At 44.7% G+C, this 20,757-nt stretch overlaps 1 protein-coding gene across 1 annotated transcript in view; it reads right to left on the bottom strand.

Moving 5' to 3' along the window:
- Positions 1 to 615: 615 nt before the first annotated feature.
- The window catches only part of EEPD1 (endonuclease/exonuclease/phosphatase family domain containing 1), a 64,211-nt gene continuing 44,069 nt past the window's right edge, over positions 616 to 20,757 (bottom strand). The window contains exons 3-7 of the mRNA XM_009961483.2: positions 11,592 to 11,702; positions 7,988 to 8,122; positions 6,540 to 6,672; positions 920 to 1,114; positions 616 to 815 (exon numbers count right to left, since the gene is read on the bottom strand). Of these exons, the coding sequence (XP_009959785.2) occupies positions 616 to 815; positions 920 to 1,114; positions 6,540 to 6,672; positions 7,988 to 8,122; positions 11,592 to 11,702 (774 nt within the window). The remainder of the gene's footprint in view (positions 816 to 919; positions 1,115 to 6,539; positions 6,673 to 7,987; positions 8,123 to 11,591; positions 11,703 to 20,757) is intronic.

Here is a 20,757-nt window from a genome sequence, read left to right on the forward strand (position 1 = left end):
CAACAAAATGCCAAAGCCAAGCTCCAGGAAGCCCTTCTGGGGCAAAATGCACCCTGCCAGGAGCACAAGGAGAGAGGAAGGGAAGGATGAGAGGCGCCCACATCCACATCACTCAGGCGTCATTTCAGGTCATGAAGGTACCAGCTCCATCAGCTTTTGCAAGTGCTGAAAGGCATCTGTGACTTGCCAAGAATTTCCATGGTGACTCTTTTTGGGGCCTCTCTTACTCCTTCAATTTACAAGGAGGCAAAGGCAAATAACCATCATGCCCTCCTCACCCTCACTGCTAAGCCCTGCTCGGCTGTGTTTAGCAAAGACCCTCTACAGTATTAAAAGTACACTTTATTTTCTGTACAATTCTCATCCAAGTCTCCAGGTGTGGAAATGTCCACTATGTCCCCAGAAAACGTTGCTCTGCTGCTGTGAGACACCCCACAACTGTCCAGGAAGGGCACAAAGCCAGGGCCACCAAGATCAAGTGCTGATGCTTTCTAGGTGTGGGGAAAAGAGTGGGAAGGAGGGAGAGGGGGAGGCAGTCCTGCTCCACCGCTGAGCCGCAAGTGAACAGCCTTCGATTGCTCCTTGGGGAGCAGAAGAGGCACCTTCAAGTTCACGTCATCGTTCATGCTTAGCGTGGGAGTCGTTGCGTTCAACCGTCACCCCGTTCCCGTTCCGCGTCACCTCCTTCCTGTTCCAGTCCTTTTCCAGGTAAAATTCAGCAAGCACGGGGCAGTGGTCTGAAGCCACCCCACCCCAGGACCAGTTATCAGGGATCCATGGGTTTGTGAGACCTTCTCGCACAACAGCCCAGTGTCCTGTGTGAAAAAGAATCACAGAAAAAAAGGTAAGTAATATTGCCCAAATTTGACACATGCCACTAACCTAAAGGTTACAAGACCTCACTAAAAAGCAACTTCACCTGTGAAAACCTTTTTCAAGCTCCGACTGATCCAGATGTTATCCAGCGACTTGGACCCTTGTGGGTTCTTTGTGCTGATGTTGGTGAAGGTGCTGGAAGGGACCAGGTGATGGAACTTCTCCTTCCTCAGGATGTCGTGGTCGCTACTGTCCGGGGCCTGGTTAAAATCTCCGAGGATGATCACATCTTTTTCTCCTAGAAAACAGGAAAAATAGAAACAAATAGGAGGAATGAACATCCATTGCTTAAGTATTAGAGGGAGAAAGGATAAACGGGGGGAGGAAAAATACAAATACTGAGTAGCAAGGCTGACTTCACTCTGAACTCCTGAAAGAAATGCAGCCAGTACACTTTACATGCTTGTTTTTAAGTATCATCTCATTCATACTGTTGTCCAGTGTTGCTAATCACTGACAGTGATAAACTCAAAGACAAGCAGTTCTGGTTTTAGAGGTTTTTACAAATCTGTGACTTTGTAAGCTTATTTTTTTCCTTTTCTGCAAGGAAACTTGTCTTGACATTGTCATTTTATAGATTTGCTGTAAGAGTCAAGGACACTTGTTAGGACCCAGACACAGACTTATGCTGGTATACGCCAGAGTCCCAAAATTGCAGTGCTTGTTCTAACCCTCTGCATTTAAGAACCTTAAGGAAGAAGCCCGAGGCAGCCTGCAAGCCTAATGGCAGAAGATGAGTTCATAAACCAGACGGACACACCCTGACTACAGCAGCTTTCCTTTGCCTGGCTACTGAAGGGATACTACTGGACTTGGGATGTCTTAGATTTGCCTAGGGCTGAATTTTCAAAGAAGGGAAAGACTTTAAATGCTCATAAAAAAAAAAAAAAATCCCATCTTCATGTGAATAGAAAATGACTTCGGTTACATTTTATTTCCAATGCTAATGAAGTGAAAAGAGAAACTCTGGACCCTAATTTCATACCCACGATGTGTGCTCTCCTAGTTCCAAAACTGCAGACGGAGACATCCCAGCTGTGCATTGAGGTAAGGGGACAATGCACATGCCCCAGTGCCCACCTCAGACCACTGCCAGAAATGTCTGATAAGACAAACCCAAGAATGCTGATAGCTGATCAGAGATGTTGCTGCATTACAGCTTGGTACTAGAAAAGGAGAAAGGTGCAAAAAGGAGGCAAAAATGCACCAAAAATTATCCCAAAGCTGACTTCAGAGAAGAGAACTATGAGAGGCTGCAAGCTTTTTACTTCCTGGGTTTAAAGTGTGGGAGGAGATGGGGTGGGTGGACGGACGTATTGCTCTCCCATACCTAGTGCTCGTGGATAAATCCCCTCGTTTTGTGCTGTTGCTGTAGAAATAGCTAGCCAGGAGAGGGAGCGCAAGGGCAACAGCAAAATCTATTCCACTCCTGTCTTGCACTGCATGAAAGATGAACTGCGAAAGGGCAGGAGCGCAGCGAGATCGATGGCACATAACTTATAAAAACATATACTTCAAAACATGCTGCTTGCTAAGATGCAGAGGGGCGATGAAAAGATAGTGAAACTATTTTTTCTCTACACTTTGGTTTCTCTACACTTTGCAAGTCACAAATCATATTGGAAATGACAGGAGGTTTAAATATTATTCCACAAAGTGTTCATGACAGTGGCCTTTCCACCATTAAAAGAAAAAAAAAACACAACAAATCTGAACATGAGCTATTTTAAGCTCTGTCAGAACACAGAAGAGAAATCGGTGCTTGTCTAACAGGATGATAGTGCTTGCTGGGAGGAGGCGGTTTTGCACGCCTTGCATTGCAAAAACCCAAGATCTCTCACTTGGCAGGACTAGGAAGCCTGAAATGCGACCACGCCATCTTGGTCCTTTGGGACTAATGCTTATTTAATGGCCTAGGCAGCACTCGGCTCCTTCTTTGCTTTCAGCTCAACCATACAAGCGGGGAAAGGCCATTACAGAAAGCTCTGGAGCGCATGCTTGTGGGGTGGTTTTTAAAAATGAGAGGCAGGGATCTTAACAGCAGTATCTCAATCCCCCACAAAACATATTCTATGCTTTCTTAAAATACTCCTACTTCTTTTAGCAAATCCTCAAGCCTATTTCCCTTACGTGAAAAATTTGTGAAAAAACGTACATACAAGTGAAAATTTTAACTAACTGTCCTGGACAGTTTAGAAATAGCAGAGGCTAAAAGACCCAGCACTTGGATGTGTGCTCAGAAGGAGGTAAGAAGTCAGCCTGCAGCACGCCCAGAGAAGGAATGACTATATTCTTCACCTGTTTAAACTTTTGGATGCAGAATAACTCAGCACAAAACCATAACGCAGTGTAAAGTTGACAGACGGAATAGGCTGAGGCATGACAAAGCAGCTGAATCCAAATTTGTCATTGAGGAGGGAAAGGATTGCTTCTGGTCCCCTCTCACAGGAACTTCTGGGGCTCCCCATGACTGCAAATCACTGGGCAAAAGGCTGTGCAGCCCTGCGCTAAGCAAAAAAAGCAGGCAACACCGATTTTCTAGATAACCACCAACTTCTTTTTCCCTTGTCCTGGCTCACTCTCAGCCCTGCTCCTGCCTCTGCCAGCTCCTGTGACAGCAACATTATGCGTGGCAGCACAGCAGTTTCGTGTCTTGTCTGACTCCCAAGACTCCAACAGACATCAAGCAGCAGGAGGGAAGGAAGCAAACCTGCCTGGATCCCCGTGGGGTGCGTGACTGCACCTAATCGGTCGCCCCTGGGTCCCTCAGCAGAGGCAGGGAGCAGAGCCACTGCGCAGCAGCTGCAGCTCTCAGGGGTCTCATGGAACCTCCTCTTGGCCAGACTTAGCGAAAGCTCCAGAACAATTCATACCCTTGCCCATAATGAGGGATGATAACTGATCAAAAACTGCAGTCATGATGTCCACAGTTACAATCAGATGGATGGGGGGGAGAGAAAATGGAGATAATGCTCCTAGTGCTTTGATGTGATTTTCCTCTTTTGGATAAGACAAGAGTTTGAGCCTGGCAGGGCTTGTTCCTCCTCCTCCTCAGGTCTGGGCAGCAGAGGCTGCCTGAGCCAGAGGCTCCTCAGCTGATGCGATCCAGTCCTCCTCCTCCTCCTCCTCCTCTCGAAGGACACATCAGCAAACGCTCCCTCACCGACCCAGCTTTTGCTGCAAAGGTCCCTCCACAGACTATGCTGTCCCACAAGGACCCAGAGCCTCCACCTGGTGGGACAGGGCAGCAGACAGCCTCTGGCAGACAGGCACATCTCCCGTTGCCTCTCAGGGATGCTCCCACACTATCGCATTGAGAACCATCGGGCTCAGGCAACCCTGCCCTTGTCAACGTAGAACTCTTTAGGGGAGGAAAAAGTCCGGTCTGTTTGCAAACGCATCTGCAAATTCCCTGAAGCACGGGTGACTTTTAGCAGTGTCTGGGGGTGGCTCTCGGCCAGCAAAGCGCTGCCTTAACTCAGCCCTGTGCCGCAACGCTGAGCACTTGTGTGCCAACGCAAGCAGCTGAGGGACTGCCAGTGCCTTCAGGAAGTCTGCAGTGTTGAAATCTGCTTTCTGCAGGAACTGGGAAGCCCTCCTTTGGTTTGTGGCAGTCCAAAGTGACATCTGTAGGACACTCTCCCTCACTTCCCTATGCCCTGAGTGAGTCCCCTCATGAATTAAACAGACCCTGAAACCCCCAAATCCTTCCTGGAGAGAGTGAGAAGCAGATGATGAGAAGGATGTGATGGTACATAGGCTCCCTACCACCTATAGAAGGTCTGCTAAGCCTAGTGCCTGAGGCACAGGTAACCCCTGGAATATGGCCAAGCCAGATGGGAGAAGATGACTAAACCAACACCCTGGTCTCTGGGTCCAAGCACTACCAGCACATCCAGAATACTGTCTGTGTGCCACCCTGGGTCAACACACTGAAGATGAACAGGTGGAGTGCTTGAGAGAAGGCAGAAGGGCTGCTGCAGAGAGTTAGTCTTGAGCAGCCAATAGCCAACGCATCTCTCCAGTACTGCTGAAAGGGAAAGAAAGAGGGGAAAAGAAGGAGCCAGGACCCACTGGTCTGATGGGAGAAATATGGGGACACTACTGCTCTGCATTACAGGAGACTGTGGATAGTAACCAAACTTCCCCAGATGCTCACATGTCTCTTTGTAAGAATGAAAGATAACAGGGTAGGTGTCTGTTAGCAAAATGGGGGCAGAAACTCCAATTTACTGCAGTACCCACAGACAAATCAGTCTTTATTACCCATATTTTAGGGATTGATTTGGAGGAAATTGAAGGATGGTGGTAATTTTAAGCATGACATTGATTTTGGTAGGGTAATTCAGCACTTCAAAGTAACATGTGTGCATTACCATTTCTTTAGGAAACAAGACCTGCATCCCACAAGTTTGGAGGAATCTGAATCTCTTCTTTTGTGAAAGATTAAACCAAGAACAAGTACGCTCCAGTAACATGCCTCAATATGAAAATAAAAACACGAAATAAAGAGAAGCCCTAACACGGACAGTCTAAATTTAGGTGCAGTGGAAATGCAGCTCCGTTGATTTCGGAAGAGCTACACAGTCATCTGTGTCTCCGTTCAGCCTTCGGGGATTAAACAAACAATCCTTTTGTTTACTTCCATCCTTTCCAATTTCAAGGTACATGGACAAATACTTAAATTAGTAGCACTTAAAAATAGCTCTGACTGACTTCTTGCAGCTCAAGAGGAAAAACAATAGAACACATATAAAACCTGCAAATACCTCTTGTGTTAGACAAGAGGGATATTAATGCTTCCAAGTGACAAACGTTGCTAAACTGGGCCAAGCTGAAAAGCATCACACATATAACCTCGTAATCCTTTTGCATCTTTGTTAAGCAGTAAATGAAGGGCCAGATTTTTCTATTCCCATAACAAGATCAGCAACATTTAGAATCTGAAATGTGCTGTTCTGCTTCGAGGAAACAATGTAATTTACAAGCTTCAAAGTAAGAAGAACATTCTCAGAAGTGAGGTAAAGAAATTCAGCTGGCTATTACATTGCTCAAGTTCAGGTCTAAATTCTGGTGTCCCTCATCCTGGTGTGAAACCAGAGCAACTTATACGAAAACAACAGAATTATCCTGCATATTACACCTAGGTACCAAAGCAGGATTTGGTGGCTGGTCTCTTTTCCCATTAGCAGCCTTCTCCTGATTTGCACTGGACTTTCCAAAGTGATTCCAAGTATCCAAAAGCAAATATATAGAATCTGTTTATTTTGAAAAAAGCCATTAAGCTTTCTGTGGTATCACGCAGGTGTCATTTCCACAAAGTACTTAAATAGGGTCTTAACCTTGGTGTTTTAGTGGTTTTTTGTTGCCTGAACTTACTCTTACACTAGCATAAAATCAGAAGGAACTTCATTAGAAAAAATGGTGTCAAAGCCAGAAGGATCGCCTGTGCTGTTTGTGCTAATCAGGAGAGGCTATAAGACAACAAGCAGGGGAAAAGCACATTTGCCATGCTGAAATTCAAATACCAGTAACAACAATGCAAAACTGATGAGGATATTTGTGAAACCTGCACTGAGACAGATTTTTTTTTTATAAATTCCTTTTGATTAGATAAGATGACCAACACGCATGTGATAGCTGGCAGGAGAAAAAAGCTTCACCTTTCAGAGTTTCCTGCAAAGTCTGTGCAAAGGCTGCCAGTTTGTGGCTGTCATGGTTCTTCCCCGTATTGTCTCCTGCCGAGGGTGACAAGGCCAGATGAAGGTTAACCAGCGTTAGATCATTCATCCCAACCTGGGGGAGGAAGGAGGAGAAATCAATGCCATGCAGACAGGGCATGGAAGGTCACAAAGCAAAACCACGCGCCTGTTCCCAGTACTTTTGGTAGTAAATCTGGATGACCAGGACTCACCTTCCTAAGTGTGTGGTGTGTTTTGGTTGGTCTTGTTTTGGGGAGGAAGAGGGGGAAGGCGTTTTGTGGCTTTGTTTGCAATAACCTGACACTCTCTCAGTTCTGGGGAAACTGGTTTGCATAAGCAAACAACTTCTTTCCACCACGGTTGCAGAAAGAAGCTGGCTGCTTATGAAAATCAGTTTATGCAAAACCAGTTGTTAATAAGCTACAAATAATGTCATGGTCATTACATGGGCTAATTACAACTCTCTTGTGATTAGCCCTGGCCCGTCACAGAGACTAACCAAGAAACTTAATGTACCTTGAAACGGGCTGTTGGCTCCCTGCAATCTTCTGTTTACCTTCTGGGACCCACTTTGTCACGTGGCACGAGTAATACTTACTCTTAATATTGACCTGTTTATATTATTAATTAATTAATATTAATTATCAATAATAATTTAGTTATATGTAACTATTTTATTAATGGTTCTCTCAAAGCATTACCAGAGAAGTCAAGTTCCCCAAACTGGACCTCTCCATCACAGCCTGTGCGGAGAAGGGGACCGTATGCTCCCTCAAGCACATGTATGAGAACAGTTTCCAAAATGCATGATGTTCTTTTAGATGGGTTGAGCCTAGTGAAAAAGCTTCAAAATGGAAACTCTGCAGTATGCCAGCAACATGTGAGAGATCAGCCCAAGCCTCTCAGGAGCACTGTGCCTTCTATATACATATATCCGTCTTGACTACACTTACCCCTCTCTCCACTCACAATCTGTGGCACTGACAAGAATCACAGCCCTGTGGCTGGCTGCTGCTGGATATGCACCTCATTCTTGACATGTTAATTTGGTAAAAGCAGAACAAAGTGACTGGTGGCTTCTGTCACTCTCTCAGTGGCTGTGGATGCCACCAAAGTTCCACCAACCCTCACGTGCCCAAATGCTGCCTTATGGCAGGGTTTGCTCTGACAGGGGCCGACGAAAGGACCGATTCTGGTGATCCACCATACCCATAAAGGCCCTATATGTGTATGTCTCATGGCTTTGACCTGTAATCAAGCCATGAGACAGTGCTGAAGTGATGAGATTGGTTAAGGACTCATGCAAATTTTTATCCGTTAGAAGACTGTGCGTCTTTCCAGTTTCTTACTCCAAATTTTTTTCATAAAAGCTCAATTCTGCAAGCGTCAGTTGGTGCAACAGCAGTTACCTTGAAATGTGCAAGATATGGGTGAGGATATGAGTGCTTTCCATTGCCATTAGTCTGTGCACTCTCCTGAGATGAAGCATCTTTCAGTTCAATGCCAGCCGTTGTATCCCAGAGGAAGCCAGAATATTCAACTCCCTGGAATTTAAAAAAAAAAAAAGAAAAGAAAAGAAAAGAGAAAAGCTAGTAGTAAGAAGGTAAAACCAAAACATTAGGCCCAAATCCAGCCCCCTAGGTGAAACCTGCACATTTCAGCACCACTGTTGGTATTGGCAGTGGTGTATATCGCTCCCAAAATATGGAGCAGCAGTAACAGACGATGCAGGTTTATATCTGGGCTTGGCGCCTCTGAGGGCAGGAAGCCCAACTTGTTGTGCTCAAGAGTAAAGGAGAAACAGCACCCTAGGCTATCAGTAGGAGATAAAGAAACAGGTAGAAATGCTTCTTTATCTCACCCTGGCCAAAAGCCCCACCAGATGTGGGAGGAATGCTCCCTGGGCAGCCCCACTGAAAACTAAAACACATTGCTGTGCTACTCGCAGCCCCTCGTGCCTGTACGTTATCAGGCACCCAGGTAACTTTAGCACTGCTCAGTCCAGCCAAGGATTTGATAAGCTGTTTAATCTTATACAGGTGGAGCGCGTTCAGAACCGCCGCAGAGGTGAAAGGTAAAGATGCTGTCTCTCGTGCACGTTTGGGCTGACACGGTCCTTGTTTCCTCCTAGTCCAGGCAAGGCATCAGATTCTTCTGAGCATAGTCAATAATGAGGTAGTTTGTTACCCACAGAATGATTTGTCTAATCCTGAGCTCAGTGCCTCGTAGTCTCACAGGGCAACTGCTAGGGCTTGCGGTAGACGATGCTGCGCACAGTTGTTCCTTCTCCCCACGCCGTATGCCATCTCACAGACTTCTGTCGTCCACAAGCTAAAAATATCTGGGCTCCTTCAGTCTTTTGGCATGAAATCTCGTCTAGACCTCTCAGCCCTGTCAATCTTCTCTGTCTCATTTCCAGCTCTAACGTTTCACACTCAGCTCTCTGCTCCTTTCCGCTCTGTTTCTATTATCCTGCATGGTTTTTTTCGATTGCTTCGGGACGTGGAATTGGCATTTTCAGAAAGCTGTCCACCCCAGTCACACCAGTGGTGGTATTGAATTCAAAGCCTGTCAGCCTCTCCTCCCATCACCCAGACACCACCTTCCTCAGTAACAGTCAAACCTGCTTCCCTTAGCAAACAGTAGTTAAATCTGTTGCACTGGAACAGGCTGCCCCGGGAGGCTGTAGAGTTTCCTTCCCTGAAGTTATTCAGAACCTGCCTGGACGCGATCCTGTGTAACCTGCTCTAGGTGAACCTGCTTTAGCAGGGGGGTTGGACTAGATGATCTTTTGAGGTCCCTTCCAACCCCTACCATTCTGTGATTCTGTGAAGTTTTTTCCATTTCAGCTGCAATAAACAAGTGTTATCTGCTCTGCTGACTTCTAGTGAGCCTTGAAAGAAAATATTAAGGTTGGCTAAAATCCTTTGGTAGCTCCTTTAGATAACTCAGCTCTAAAATACTGACAAAATTATTCCACCAGTCGGAAGTCTAAGGTCTGAAAACTGCTATAGGAAAAGACATGGAAGAATAACACTGCTGTCAGCAGCTGTTGGCTATTTCCTGGCTCCAGATTTCACATTAACGCGGTGGTCAAAAGTCATTGCCGGGTTGAAGGCCAAATGCCCAGGATGTGTGGAAGCACAAGCCTGAAGCACCATCCACCATTTTGTATTATTTAGCCCCGTAGAGCATCCTGAGATCAGCTTGTGCTGAAGACGCTACATACTCGCATACACTGTGTTACTTCACTGTACTGTATTTGCGTACACAGTGTTCAAACCTGACTGACTCATTAACAACGGGTATTAGAGACTTTTTGGCTTAGTGGAGGGTTCTTCAGCACAGCCAGATTTCTGTTAAAGCAGCTAAAAGGAAGAGCCAGTAGATAACATTTCTATTCGTAGCTTGGCCACAGATTTCTCCCATAATTTTGGGAACCATTCATCCTTACATCCTTATCAGTAAAATAAGGTAGATGATGATTCTTATTTACTCAGTCCATAGTCAAAACTTTCGTTGTTATCTTTGGAAATACAGCTCAAGAAAGAACTGACTAAAGACTCTGGATTTAACATAGAAACTCTGAGACAATTATTAATAATTCTTGGAAAAAAAAGAGGAAGTGGAGCAAACAACTTGGACCACTTTGCACAACTTCTTAAATTCAGTGTTTCAATGATCTGGCTTAACAAGAGATCCCAAAGGAAAACTCCAGACAGGAATAAAAATGTCCTGAAGGGCATCTGCATTGAAATGAAATGTGAATTGTGTTAAACCTTGGACACATTCAGACCCTCCATGTCCTCATGTCCTTCTAGTGGTAACTGGAGTCCTTGTGCTGCTCAGGTTGTAGTTTTTGCTTTGATTGTTTTTAATTTTTCCTCTCATTCGTGGGTTTTACTCAGAAGGTCAATAAAAGGAGGTGCACCTCCCAAAACATCAATCCAAAACCAATCAATGGTGACGCAACCTAATCTGGAAAAGCCAAATTAAGGAAATGTGGATTCTAAGCTGCATGATTACAGCATACAACTGCAGCTACATATTTAATAACAACAGTGCTCAGAATAGATGAAGACAGCCCTGTGTACTGCTAGCCACCATTCATTACATGACAGGTCTTGGTTCCTGCTTCTACCCCATCACATCATCCACGCTGCAGTAACTGCATCATGAGAATGAACCTGTTCAGCAACAACAGGCTTGAGCCCAAGGAGAATCTTGCTGTGAAAACTCATTAGCGCCCTTAAAGGGAGAAAAAGAGAGATTTCCCTTGGGAGAGACAGCTTTTGGGGACCGTTAGTGGTGTCCAGCCCAATGCAGCTATACCTTGAATACTGTCAAGGGTAGCAGGTGCAGCTGTTGCTACCTTATAAATTAGTACCTCACTGAGTACATATATATATTCCCACAGCAGAAGATGCTGCAGGGAAAAGCACAGTGCACAACGGTGCTGATTTCAAATGGAGTCTGCAGCATATTTTAAATACCTGTGCAGAGCACTCTGGGGAACGTGGGAGATAAGCTCCTCTTCCAGATGAGGATGGCAGGCTGCATGGGCCCTCTACGGGGTCCTTCCTTGCAAACTAGGAAAATGGGGAGCCCTTCCAAACACCAGCCAGTGCTGTGCTAGGGAAGAAGCTCAGATGACCAGCGCAAAAAAATTCAGAAGTACTGCAGCCTGCCAGCAGCAAAACCAAGGACTCTTTCCTTGTCCTAAGGTGTAGCCTTTGTTCTATATTCCTATACTGCTTTTATTCACCATAGCTCCCCCAAACACACACACCTTTCTCCTTACAAGCATGCCACAGGCTGAGGAAAACAATTTTTCAAAAAAATCAATCACACAGTTGAACTGAAAGCCATAGGAACAGTCAGCCTGAAAAACAAGAGATGCAAACCTTGCCAAAAAAGATCTGCAAAATGTTTTGCCTTAAACATTCAAAATATGTCCTTGGTTAGAGGGGAAAATAAAGCAAAGCCAAAGTTCAGACTTAGGTATTAATGTACCTTGTGTAACTGGCCTGAGGGTTTTTCGGAAACAACACCCTTCCAGCATCCTCTAGGCCCCTTCCACTTGCGGATATTTGGCAGTGTCGGCTGGTTCAGCTCCATACAAAACTAGAGAGAGAGAGGAAAGGCAAAAAAAACCAGATCAGTTTTGTAGGTTTTTTTAAAAATTGCAAAATAAAGCATGTAGCGAGGCATTGGTAAGAGACACTGTGGAGCACAGGCTGTGCTCTCTGCCCCTCCGAAGGCTCACGAAGGAGGTGGTCTAGGCCATGTCCCAGGTTGACTCACCCCTGACTGGATATTACTTGGAGATACATAAAAAATAAAATAACTCAGTGCTGCAAGTAGCACGTTTCTCCCTCAGACTCTTACTTTTCTTCCAAAGCTGCTTGTTTGACTAGAAAGGGTTTTCCTCCATGCCGCCTCCAAAGATGCTGACTGTGCTGTATCCCACCCACCTGAGGGGCTTCACAAATAGCTGCCAAATCCTCCCAGGGGGCAGGAAGCCTCCGTAGCATGGCTGGCTCCACTCCAACACTGAGGCTGCCGGCACAACACAAGAGGAAGGGTGTAGGCCAAGCTCAAGAGTGGGTGTTTTGGGGTTAAGGCTCCTCTGACTTTACGCCAGGGACACACGCTTGAGTCTCCCTGGGCACAAAGGGATTTGCTGCACACTTGCACACAGATCCTTCTGATGCTCCCCACAGGCGTTCGTCTTCCTGGACACTGCTATACAGCCACAGCACTTGGACACCTTTACACGTCCAGGCACAGGGTCAGAACTATAGAGGCTGCACCCTAATGCCCAAGAGATCTGGCATACTGTAATTGTAGACACTATGGAAAGCCCCCAGGTCCACCTGGGTAACATCTTAAGATTGAAATAAAAAAATAATAATTAAAAAACTCCACCTCTATGTCCTGGAAAATCTGGAATCCGAAACTCCTTGAGGTGGACAACATAGAATACTTTTTGCCAGAAGTTTCAAAATAAAGCTTAACAGGAGGAGCCACAGCCCTTTGCAAAGCTGATGTCAGGTCCAAGCAGAGCTGGGCTGGAGGATGGCAGGGAGAGGAGGCAGCCGAACACATGGCCGCACACAAGCGGCTCTTAAAAAGTGATTGCTGTGAAAGAGCAACAGGGACTTTCACTGCACATCATTTTGTTATATCTGACACTGGAGAAACTGCGCAGAGGTTTTCACAGTGAGAAAGCACCCTCAGACAAAATCTTGTATCCAGAACATCCCTCCAAATCAGGCAGCGATTTAACAAAGAAGGATTTTCAAGGCAATCAACAACCTCCTGTACACAGTGGCTTTTTGCAGGGGGACATGCCAAACACAGTTCAAAGACCTATAGTGATAAACTGCACGGATATGAGTGGTATCATGGTATACCGCAATGGGTATCAGCAAAATGATGGGACAGTTATTCTCATGTTTATTTTATCTTTTGATTCACAAATAAAAATCAAACCCTGCTCTTTCACTAACTGCCTTGTCTGCAAGTTCAGCATCCTGGAGGCTGAAGCGATAAGCATTGACTTCTCAGATACAGGCAACCCAGCAACCCTTTTTTGCCTCGGAAGGCTGAGAGTCATTTTGGTTACACACCAGAAGCGAAAATGCTTGACACACCTTTTAAAACAGTTTTCTGAAATGCAGAGATCGGCTGGGGCTTCTTATTCAAGATGCCGCATTAACGTACGGTGTTATTGTCCATTATACACCTTCAGGCAGTGCTAGGGCTGGGCTGATTTATTAAAGGAGGAGGCATGCAGGGTGTTTGCCTGGCCTGGGAACAGAGCTCTGCTCTCAACTGATTGCCAGTTGCTACCCTAATAAATACAATAAATCATGGCAGCAACAATTATTCCTTCCTGTTGTCATTCTGATGACTTTAAACAGCATGAACTTTGTGAATGAGCTTTCTAACATTTAAATAACTTAAATTAGCAACAAAAATTGTTGAAGTTAGGAGTCCAACCGTAACCAACAAAAGAGTTAACTTATCTCTGGCTTGCAGCTGCCTAGAAAGTCCAGCCAGCACAAAGCATATGACAGGGCTGAATAAAACCTATAGAAACCACCACTTTACTAAAAAAAGCATCTGTAGTCAACTAGTTTGAGTATTTTGTTTCCTCCAAATTGATTTTTTTAAGGCCTTGATTTAACTGAGCTCAAACAAAAAGATGACATATAAGATTACACGGTTTGTTCAGAAAAAAGCCATCAGCCCATTCTGGGTACGGTTGCAGCAGTGGGGAACTTGGCCTACAGCAGCTGACTTTAATCTGTGCCCATTTTCCAGGGATTACAGGCACACAGATTTTAAAGCTGTGACAGCATACTTGCTTAGGTCATGTATTTTGGCTGAAGTGAGAGGGGCATTTCTCAAATCATGTTGTTCTGCCCACAAAACCCAACGTCAAACATTACACTTTCCCTCATACAGTAAAAATATACAGACAAGCTCCTAGCCCACATTGGGAATGAAAAAAATGCCTTTCCTCCTTTGCAAAACTAAATTAGAGCTACGCCAATCCCTTTGAGCAGTTCTTCAAGTGGTAAAGAAAAATGAAAATTAAAATCTCAGTCACACAAAATCACACAGAATGTTAGGGGTTGGAAGGGACCTCGACAGATCATCTAGTCCAACCCCCCTGCCAAAGCAGGACCACCTAGAGTAGATCACACAGGAATGCGTCCAGGCAGGTTTTGAATGTCTCCACAGAAGGAGACTCCACAACCTCTCTGGGCAGCCTGTTCCAGTGCTCTGCCACCCTCACAGGGAAAAAGTTTTCCCTTATGTTAATGTGGAACCTCCTATGCTCCAGCTTGCACCCCTTGCCCCTTGTCCTGTCATTGGACATCACCGAGAAGAGCCTGGCTCCATCCTCCTGACACCCACCCTTTATGTATTTATAAACATTAATGAGGTCACCCCTCAGTCTCCTCCAGCTCCCTCAGCCTTTCACCATAAGGAAGGTGTTCCACCCCCTTAACCATCTTTGTGGCTCTGCACTGGAGTCTTTCAAGCAGTTCCCTGTCCTTCTTGAACTGAGGGGCCCAGAACTGGACACAATATTCCAGATGCAGTCCCACCAGGGCAGAGGGGGAGGAGAACCTCTCTTGACCTGCTGATCACACCCCTTCTAATCCACCCTAGGATGCCATTGGCCTTCTTGGCCACAAGGGCACATTGCTGGCTCATGGTCATCCTGCTGTCCACCAGGACCCCCAGGTCCCTTTCTCCTACGCTACTCTCTAACAGCTCAGTCAATCAGAACTTTTTTTTTTTTCTGAAATCCTCTTAAGGAAAAAAGTTCTAGTTTTGTTTTTCTCTAGAGCCTTTCAGGCCGCAAGTTTCCTGAAACTCAATCAGCTTCTTCATTAAATCCTACACATATCGAGTCAAAACTCACACATGTACCATAACATCAACAGCACCAGGGTTTATTTACAAGGACACCCTGTGTCACATCTATGCTGCGCTGTGGTCTCTTGCAGCTGGGTGCTGTTTTTTTGTGGTATAGGCAGTGCTGCCAGGGAGCAGGAACACGGCAGCACCAGGCTCCAGGCATGCTCTAGGCAAAGGGCAGCCTGTGCTCCTGAGAGGTATCCTTTGTGCCAGGTACCTGCCCATTGCCCCCATTTGATGTGCAAGGTGCCAGCAAGGGCCACCACCCCAGGAATTGGGACAAGCTCTGTTGCCTTTGCTGATCAGAAACTTATCATTTTCCCAAGAAGGGAGGATGCAAAGACGTAATTGCTCTTTGTCCACCCTGATAAGGAGCCGGTGCCTGTTGGTCCTAGCCCCTCCAGAAGCAGAGACAAGTACAGTAATGAGCATATGACCAACGCTGGAAAAGAACAGAGGGCAGGTGGAAGAAGCTAGGAAACACGCATTTGAGGAGGGACTTGAGAGGGGAAGGCAAGGGGTCTTGGACAAATTTGGGAGCAGGGAGAAGAGCGTATGCTGGGCTGGCACATCCTGGAGATCATAAGGGAGTTACAGAGTCCCTAATACACCTATCTGCCTCTCCAAGACACTCCAAGCACTGCCAGCAAGAGCATCTAATCTGTGCATTAAGTTAAATCTCTTCCAGTGCAGTAATCTTGCATACTAGGAGAGCTGACAGCAAGCACCCTGCAGAAACCCACAAGCAGATGTCACCACCTCTTGTTCAAGATGCCTTAGTTAATCTTTGTTTTCTTTTGGGGTGCTATTTGTGCAGCCAGTCCCAAAACAAGCACAGCAGGCTCATCTTTTCCAGATGACAACACGATGCTGCACTGAACACCTTTGCTTGCCAAGTGTTACTGCTGTAATACCAGCACTGGGGACCACACTGAGCCAGCAACCTCCCTTGAGGTGAGCATCTTTTGCTTAAAAAAAGGGTGCACTGCTCCCAAACCCAGAGAAAACTAAATGTGACCCAGGAAAACAATGTCTTATGGCTTAGTGAATTACACATTTCTTATTAGCTAGTGATTCCTCTTTGGAGGACACTTTAATTTCAGATGTGGAGTCAAAGCAGAGGCTGTAAGGAGGGCAAGGAGAGAAGGAACCAGTGAGAAGGAGCTTCCAGGGTGACCCTGTTGTTATTGCGTGGTATGTCTCAGTGCAGTAATCATTGCCTGCACTTTAGAAAGGGACTCAAAGCAATTAATTGGCCATTTGGGTTAATCACCACAGAAGCTTTGAGGCCAAAAGGGCACTGCAGTAAAGGCAAATAACTTCATCAAAGCAAAGGTGAATTTGGTTCTCTTAACCAGGACGAGAGATGAGAGCTAGGGAATAAATATTCCATTTCTAAATGTCATATATACACTGTTCCTTTATTTTTAACAGGCACTAGAGGGAGCACCTTTAATGAGTACTGGAGATGCTTATGAAACTTCTATCAATTCCTTATCATTTCAGCTATGTTGAAGTGTCATATTAGTAAAGATTTGACATCATCATGGTGAAAGAGACTTGGAGTTCGAGTGTGGCAGCTGGCAATAGCTGAAAAGGAGGCCGTGACCAGCAAAAAGAGATGTTAAAGTATATTATTAGGTCAAAATTCACCACCGTTTTGTTAGATCCTGGATAAATCCTGAAGTAGAAATCTGTACCTCTGCATGAAAAATTTAAGTCTTCTGGTAGTGGGCTCACTTTCCTGTTACTTTTGAGGACCTCTTAGTAGTAGTTCATAGACCGCAGTTATCTGCAAGTCATGGGCTAGAAAACACCAAAGTAAGGGCTGTTCTCTGCTACAGAGCATCTCCCACTGATGGACTTGGGTGCTTCAGGAAAGGGTAAATAGAAGAGCTCTAAGATATGCATTGTAAATTGTGTAGTGGCACTTGAGGAGAAGTCCCTCAACATTCTCCAATGAAACTCCCATCCTGAAACATGATATAATGTCTTGCTGATAGAAGAGACAACAAAATTGACAGTGGCTTCATGAGATCATTTGGCACTGCTCTGTTTTAATCTATCCTTTAATACACATATATGCCTTCCCTGCTCCAGCACTGGGTATTGTATAAGCTAAAAATCATGTGCCTGGAATTAAATGCACATCCTTTCTTTTCTTTATTCATCCAGGTGGACTGTACTTTTATTTCCAATTGAAAAAGCAGACCCAAATACCTGTAACCTTAATCCAATCTACCACATACAGGACACAGCTACACCCTAATGAAGCCTGACCTAGAAAGCTGGGAGCAGAAAAGCTACAAATATTTCTGAGAACTTGGAATCAACACCTTTGGTTTTCAAGTAAGCATCCTGATTTGACACCGATGCTCCAGAAGAAGAAAAGTATTTTGTTAGATCATGTTTGCGAGGAAGAAGAGGCAGAGTTACGGGGTGGAGAGATTTGTGGGTGTTGTATTTTACTGAACTGGCTATTGAGGTGGGGGTAATGAAAGGCCAAAGGCTTCAGGACTGTTGTCCTGGTGCAGCCAGCCACACATGGCAGTGCAAGGCAAGTCAAGAGGGGATGCAAGACACAGAAGGGCTAGGACACTCAGCGCACTTCTGCAGCCGAACAACACGGCATCCGCTTCCCATGGGCAGGAGCAACTGAGGAAGGGGACGCAGAGGAGCATCAGGCCTTTCAGTTACATCTGGATTCTCCTATAACCAAATTTAACAGCAGGGAAGGAAGTGCTGTTACGGCTAAAGCCTTAAATGGAGACTCAACATTGGATCCCATTTCCCACTGACAGTGGGACAGTGTTATCACAGGCCTTTGTTGCTTGTTTGCCTTTCTCTCAAGTGCATCCCTTTCCTGTTTGCAGAAGTGGCCAAAAAATACACACACAAGCATCAGATGCATCCGACAGCATGGGGGGTGCACTCACAAACTCTATTCAGATGAATCATATAAATAACACAAGGGAAAGTCAGGGTGGCCCTATGTTAAGATACATTTTTCATATGCCCATTCAACTAGTCTCTTCTAGGAAGACTTCATTAAAGATTGCGTAATATTTATTGCTTGTGTTGTTCAATTATTGATATTACATAAAGTCAAATAAAACTTAGCAGATGGGGGTCTGACAGACAGATAATTATGAGTGTTTCCAAAGGCGAACAACCTCCCCCAGGGAATCGGTTTCAGTCTCAGCCATATCTACACATTTGTGTTGGAGAAAGTTTTCCATTTCTCCCTCTTGTACATAATTGTACATAATTCTACAATGAAGTTACAGCTGAAGAAATAATTAAAAAATTATAAAGTTTAGGAGAAAAATTCTAGGACACACACATAAAAAAAAATATAAGGAACCAATCTACTGAAAGTGCAGCAGCCACAGAATTATTCCTGGAAAGCTTATCTGCCCCTTCTGCCATGCTAGCATGTCCTGTTTGCACTGGGTCATCGAGACCTGGGGCATCCTTTACGTACTAGTTTTTTGTTCCTAGAGCTAAACCAAAACATCCAGGTTGACGACCAAATAAATCCTTGCCATCCTCCACGTTTTTCACAAGCATTATCTAACGTATCCTTCAAAGAGCTCTGTAAACTCATTACAAGCAGCGAAATCGAGGCAGAGCCCTTTAGCACAGCCAAATCCTCCATCAGTGTCTTTCTTCAGAAATAATACAGCACCTACAGGCACAGTCATCACCTCTATGTACTTTTGCGTGCTATGGACATACAAAGCTCATTTGTTAGGTTCATGCACATGTGTATTGGGGTCCCAAGTCCTGGTCCATCTGGAGGCACCTATGGCTTTTTCATCAACTTGAGCAGGACTCACATTTTTCCTGGAAAATGTGCTGCCTCTGCTTCTTAAGGAGCACCCCAGTAATTCAGACACCCATAGAGGAAGAAAATTCTTCCTCTGAGGATCAGATTCTTACTCAGCTCCTAAATGAGTGCTCCAGGCATCATGTTACGGACCAGAGAGCAAACATTTACTACTGCAGCCTTGAGGCCCAGCAGCCATGTGGTGACCCAAATTGCTGGCTTTGCTGCAAAGACCACTTCTGAGCTTAATGCTTAAAAAAGGAAATCTCCAGGACTGAGCTCCTCAGAGGAGACAGGACGAAGAAGTCTCGTTTTTCAAGCCCAACCATACACAGGCTAGAAACTAAGTTGTCCAAGTCCACTCTGCCTGCTTCAGACGGGGGTAATTCTGGGTCTGCAGAGAGGAACACCTCTGCCTACCTGAGGAGCATGAGAGTAAAGCATCAGAGGACTCTGTCATTTAGGCACTCCTGGGGTTATGCAGCAACTAAACAATGCTTGGCAGGATTGGAAAGTTTTTGAAACTGAAGGCATCGTTTCCCAGGTCAGGTATCTGAGCCCTTTCATGAGCTTGGCCCTGTTTTGAACCAGCCCTTGGATGTGAATCCAGCTGGACACACACCTCTCTCTCGCTGCTGCTGGGTTACTCACCCATTATACTTCATGAATGTGTGGGAAGTAATTATGCTGATAAGTTTAACATTACCTCAATTATCAAAAGTGTGTAATGATTTGTTTCCAAATATGAACCTGTTTGAATCAAATCAGATTTTTTTTTTTTTTTCAAGTCAGGCTTTACAGGATCTGTTGGGGAGTGGTAGGAGCCTAAATTTGCCCTCTCAAGTTATTTGCTTTCCTTCCTGAGTACTTATTTTGGAAAAATTTAGCAGTGAGCTTCTACACGGCCCTCCCAGATGAATTACAGCTCACCACAGTCACCAAACTGCTTAATTCTTTGTAATATCTAAGAGGAAATTACTTTCTTTATCTTTGAATATATGATTAAGAAAACAGATTGTAGCCCATAAAACCAGTTCTCTGCTCACCTTTAATCACAGTGTTCCTGGGACAACAATGCAGATAATTCACTGGCGTGTTCTCCTACCTTCATCCTAAACAGAAGCGATTATTTGTATAAACAATGTCTTTTTATAGATCTTCAAAAGGAAGACGTGGAAACCTTTGGTGCAGAGCAGCAAAACAACAACTGAAAAGAGGCAATGCAACAACTCCTCTAGGTCATTTTAAGTGCTGAGGCCACTATTGAAGAATTATGGGATTCTCAACTACCTATTGTCAAAATGGGATATGTAATGTCTTTCAGCCCATTTGCCATTTAATAGAAGTTGTCTTCACTGGTGCTTGGTGGAAATCTATGGTGCCCTTTCCCTACAGAAGAGAGCACCCATATTTGCCAGCCTCCATGTAGGAGAAGTTTCATGGGTTCTTAATTTCTCATGTTTCCATTCACAAGCTGAGATTTTTCCTTGTACTTCACGGGACAAACTCATTTTGCAGAAGACATTTCCTGACTACTTCTTTTCATATCCTTAAGGACTTTTTTTTTATTATTATTTTTAAACAAAATATGGGAATCAAGGCTCAAGAAGTTGTCAAGGATGGACACAAATCTTTGCAACTTATTCTTGAAGCTTTTTCAATAGAGTGTTTTATTCTGCATAAGTAGGCAGTATAATCATTAATAGCAATACTGGCATGCTAAGGGAACCACTGTGATATAAAGAAGAGTAAAAAGAAGCCCTCATGACTATGAGGGTATCTTTTTCATCAAGCTGCTTTTACAGAAGATGAGTGGTTGAGTTCACACAATTTCCCTACATTGTCATAAAACAGTCTGCTCAACTGATTAGCTGTGCTAAAATCTTAGCTACCACACAACTGAATTATTTA

This window comes from Leptosomus discolor, chromosome 7 (assembly GCF_034619465.1).
Source record: "Leptosomus discolor isolate bLepDis1 chromosome 7, bLepDis1.hap2, whole genome shotgun sequence".
Taxonomy (NCBI): Eukaryota; Metazoa; Chordata; class Aves; order Leptosomiformes; family Leptosomidae; genus Leptosomus; species Leptosomus discolor.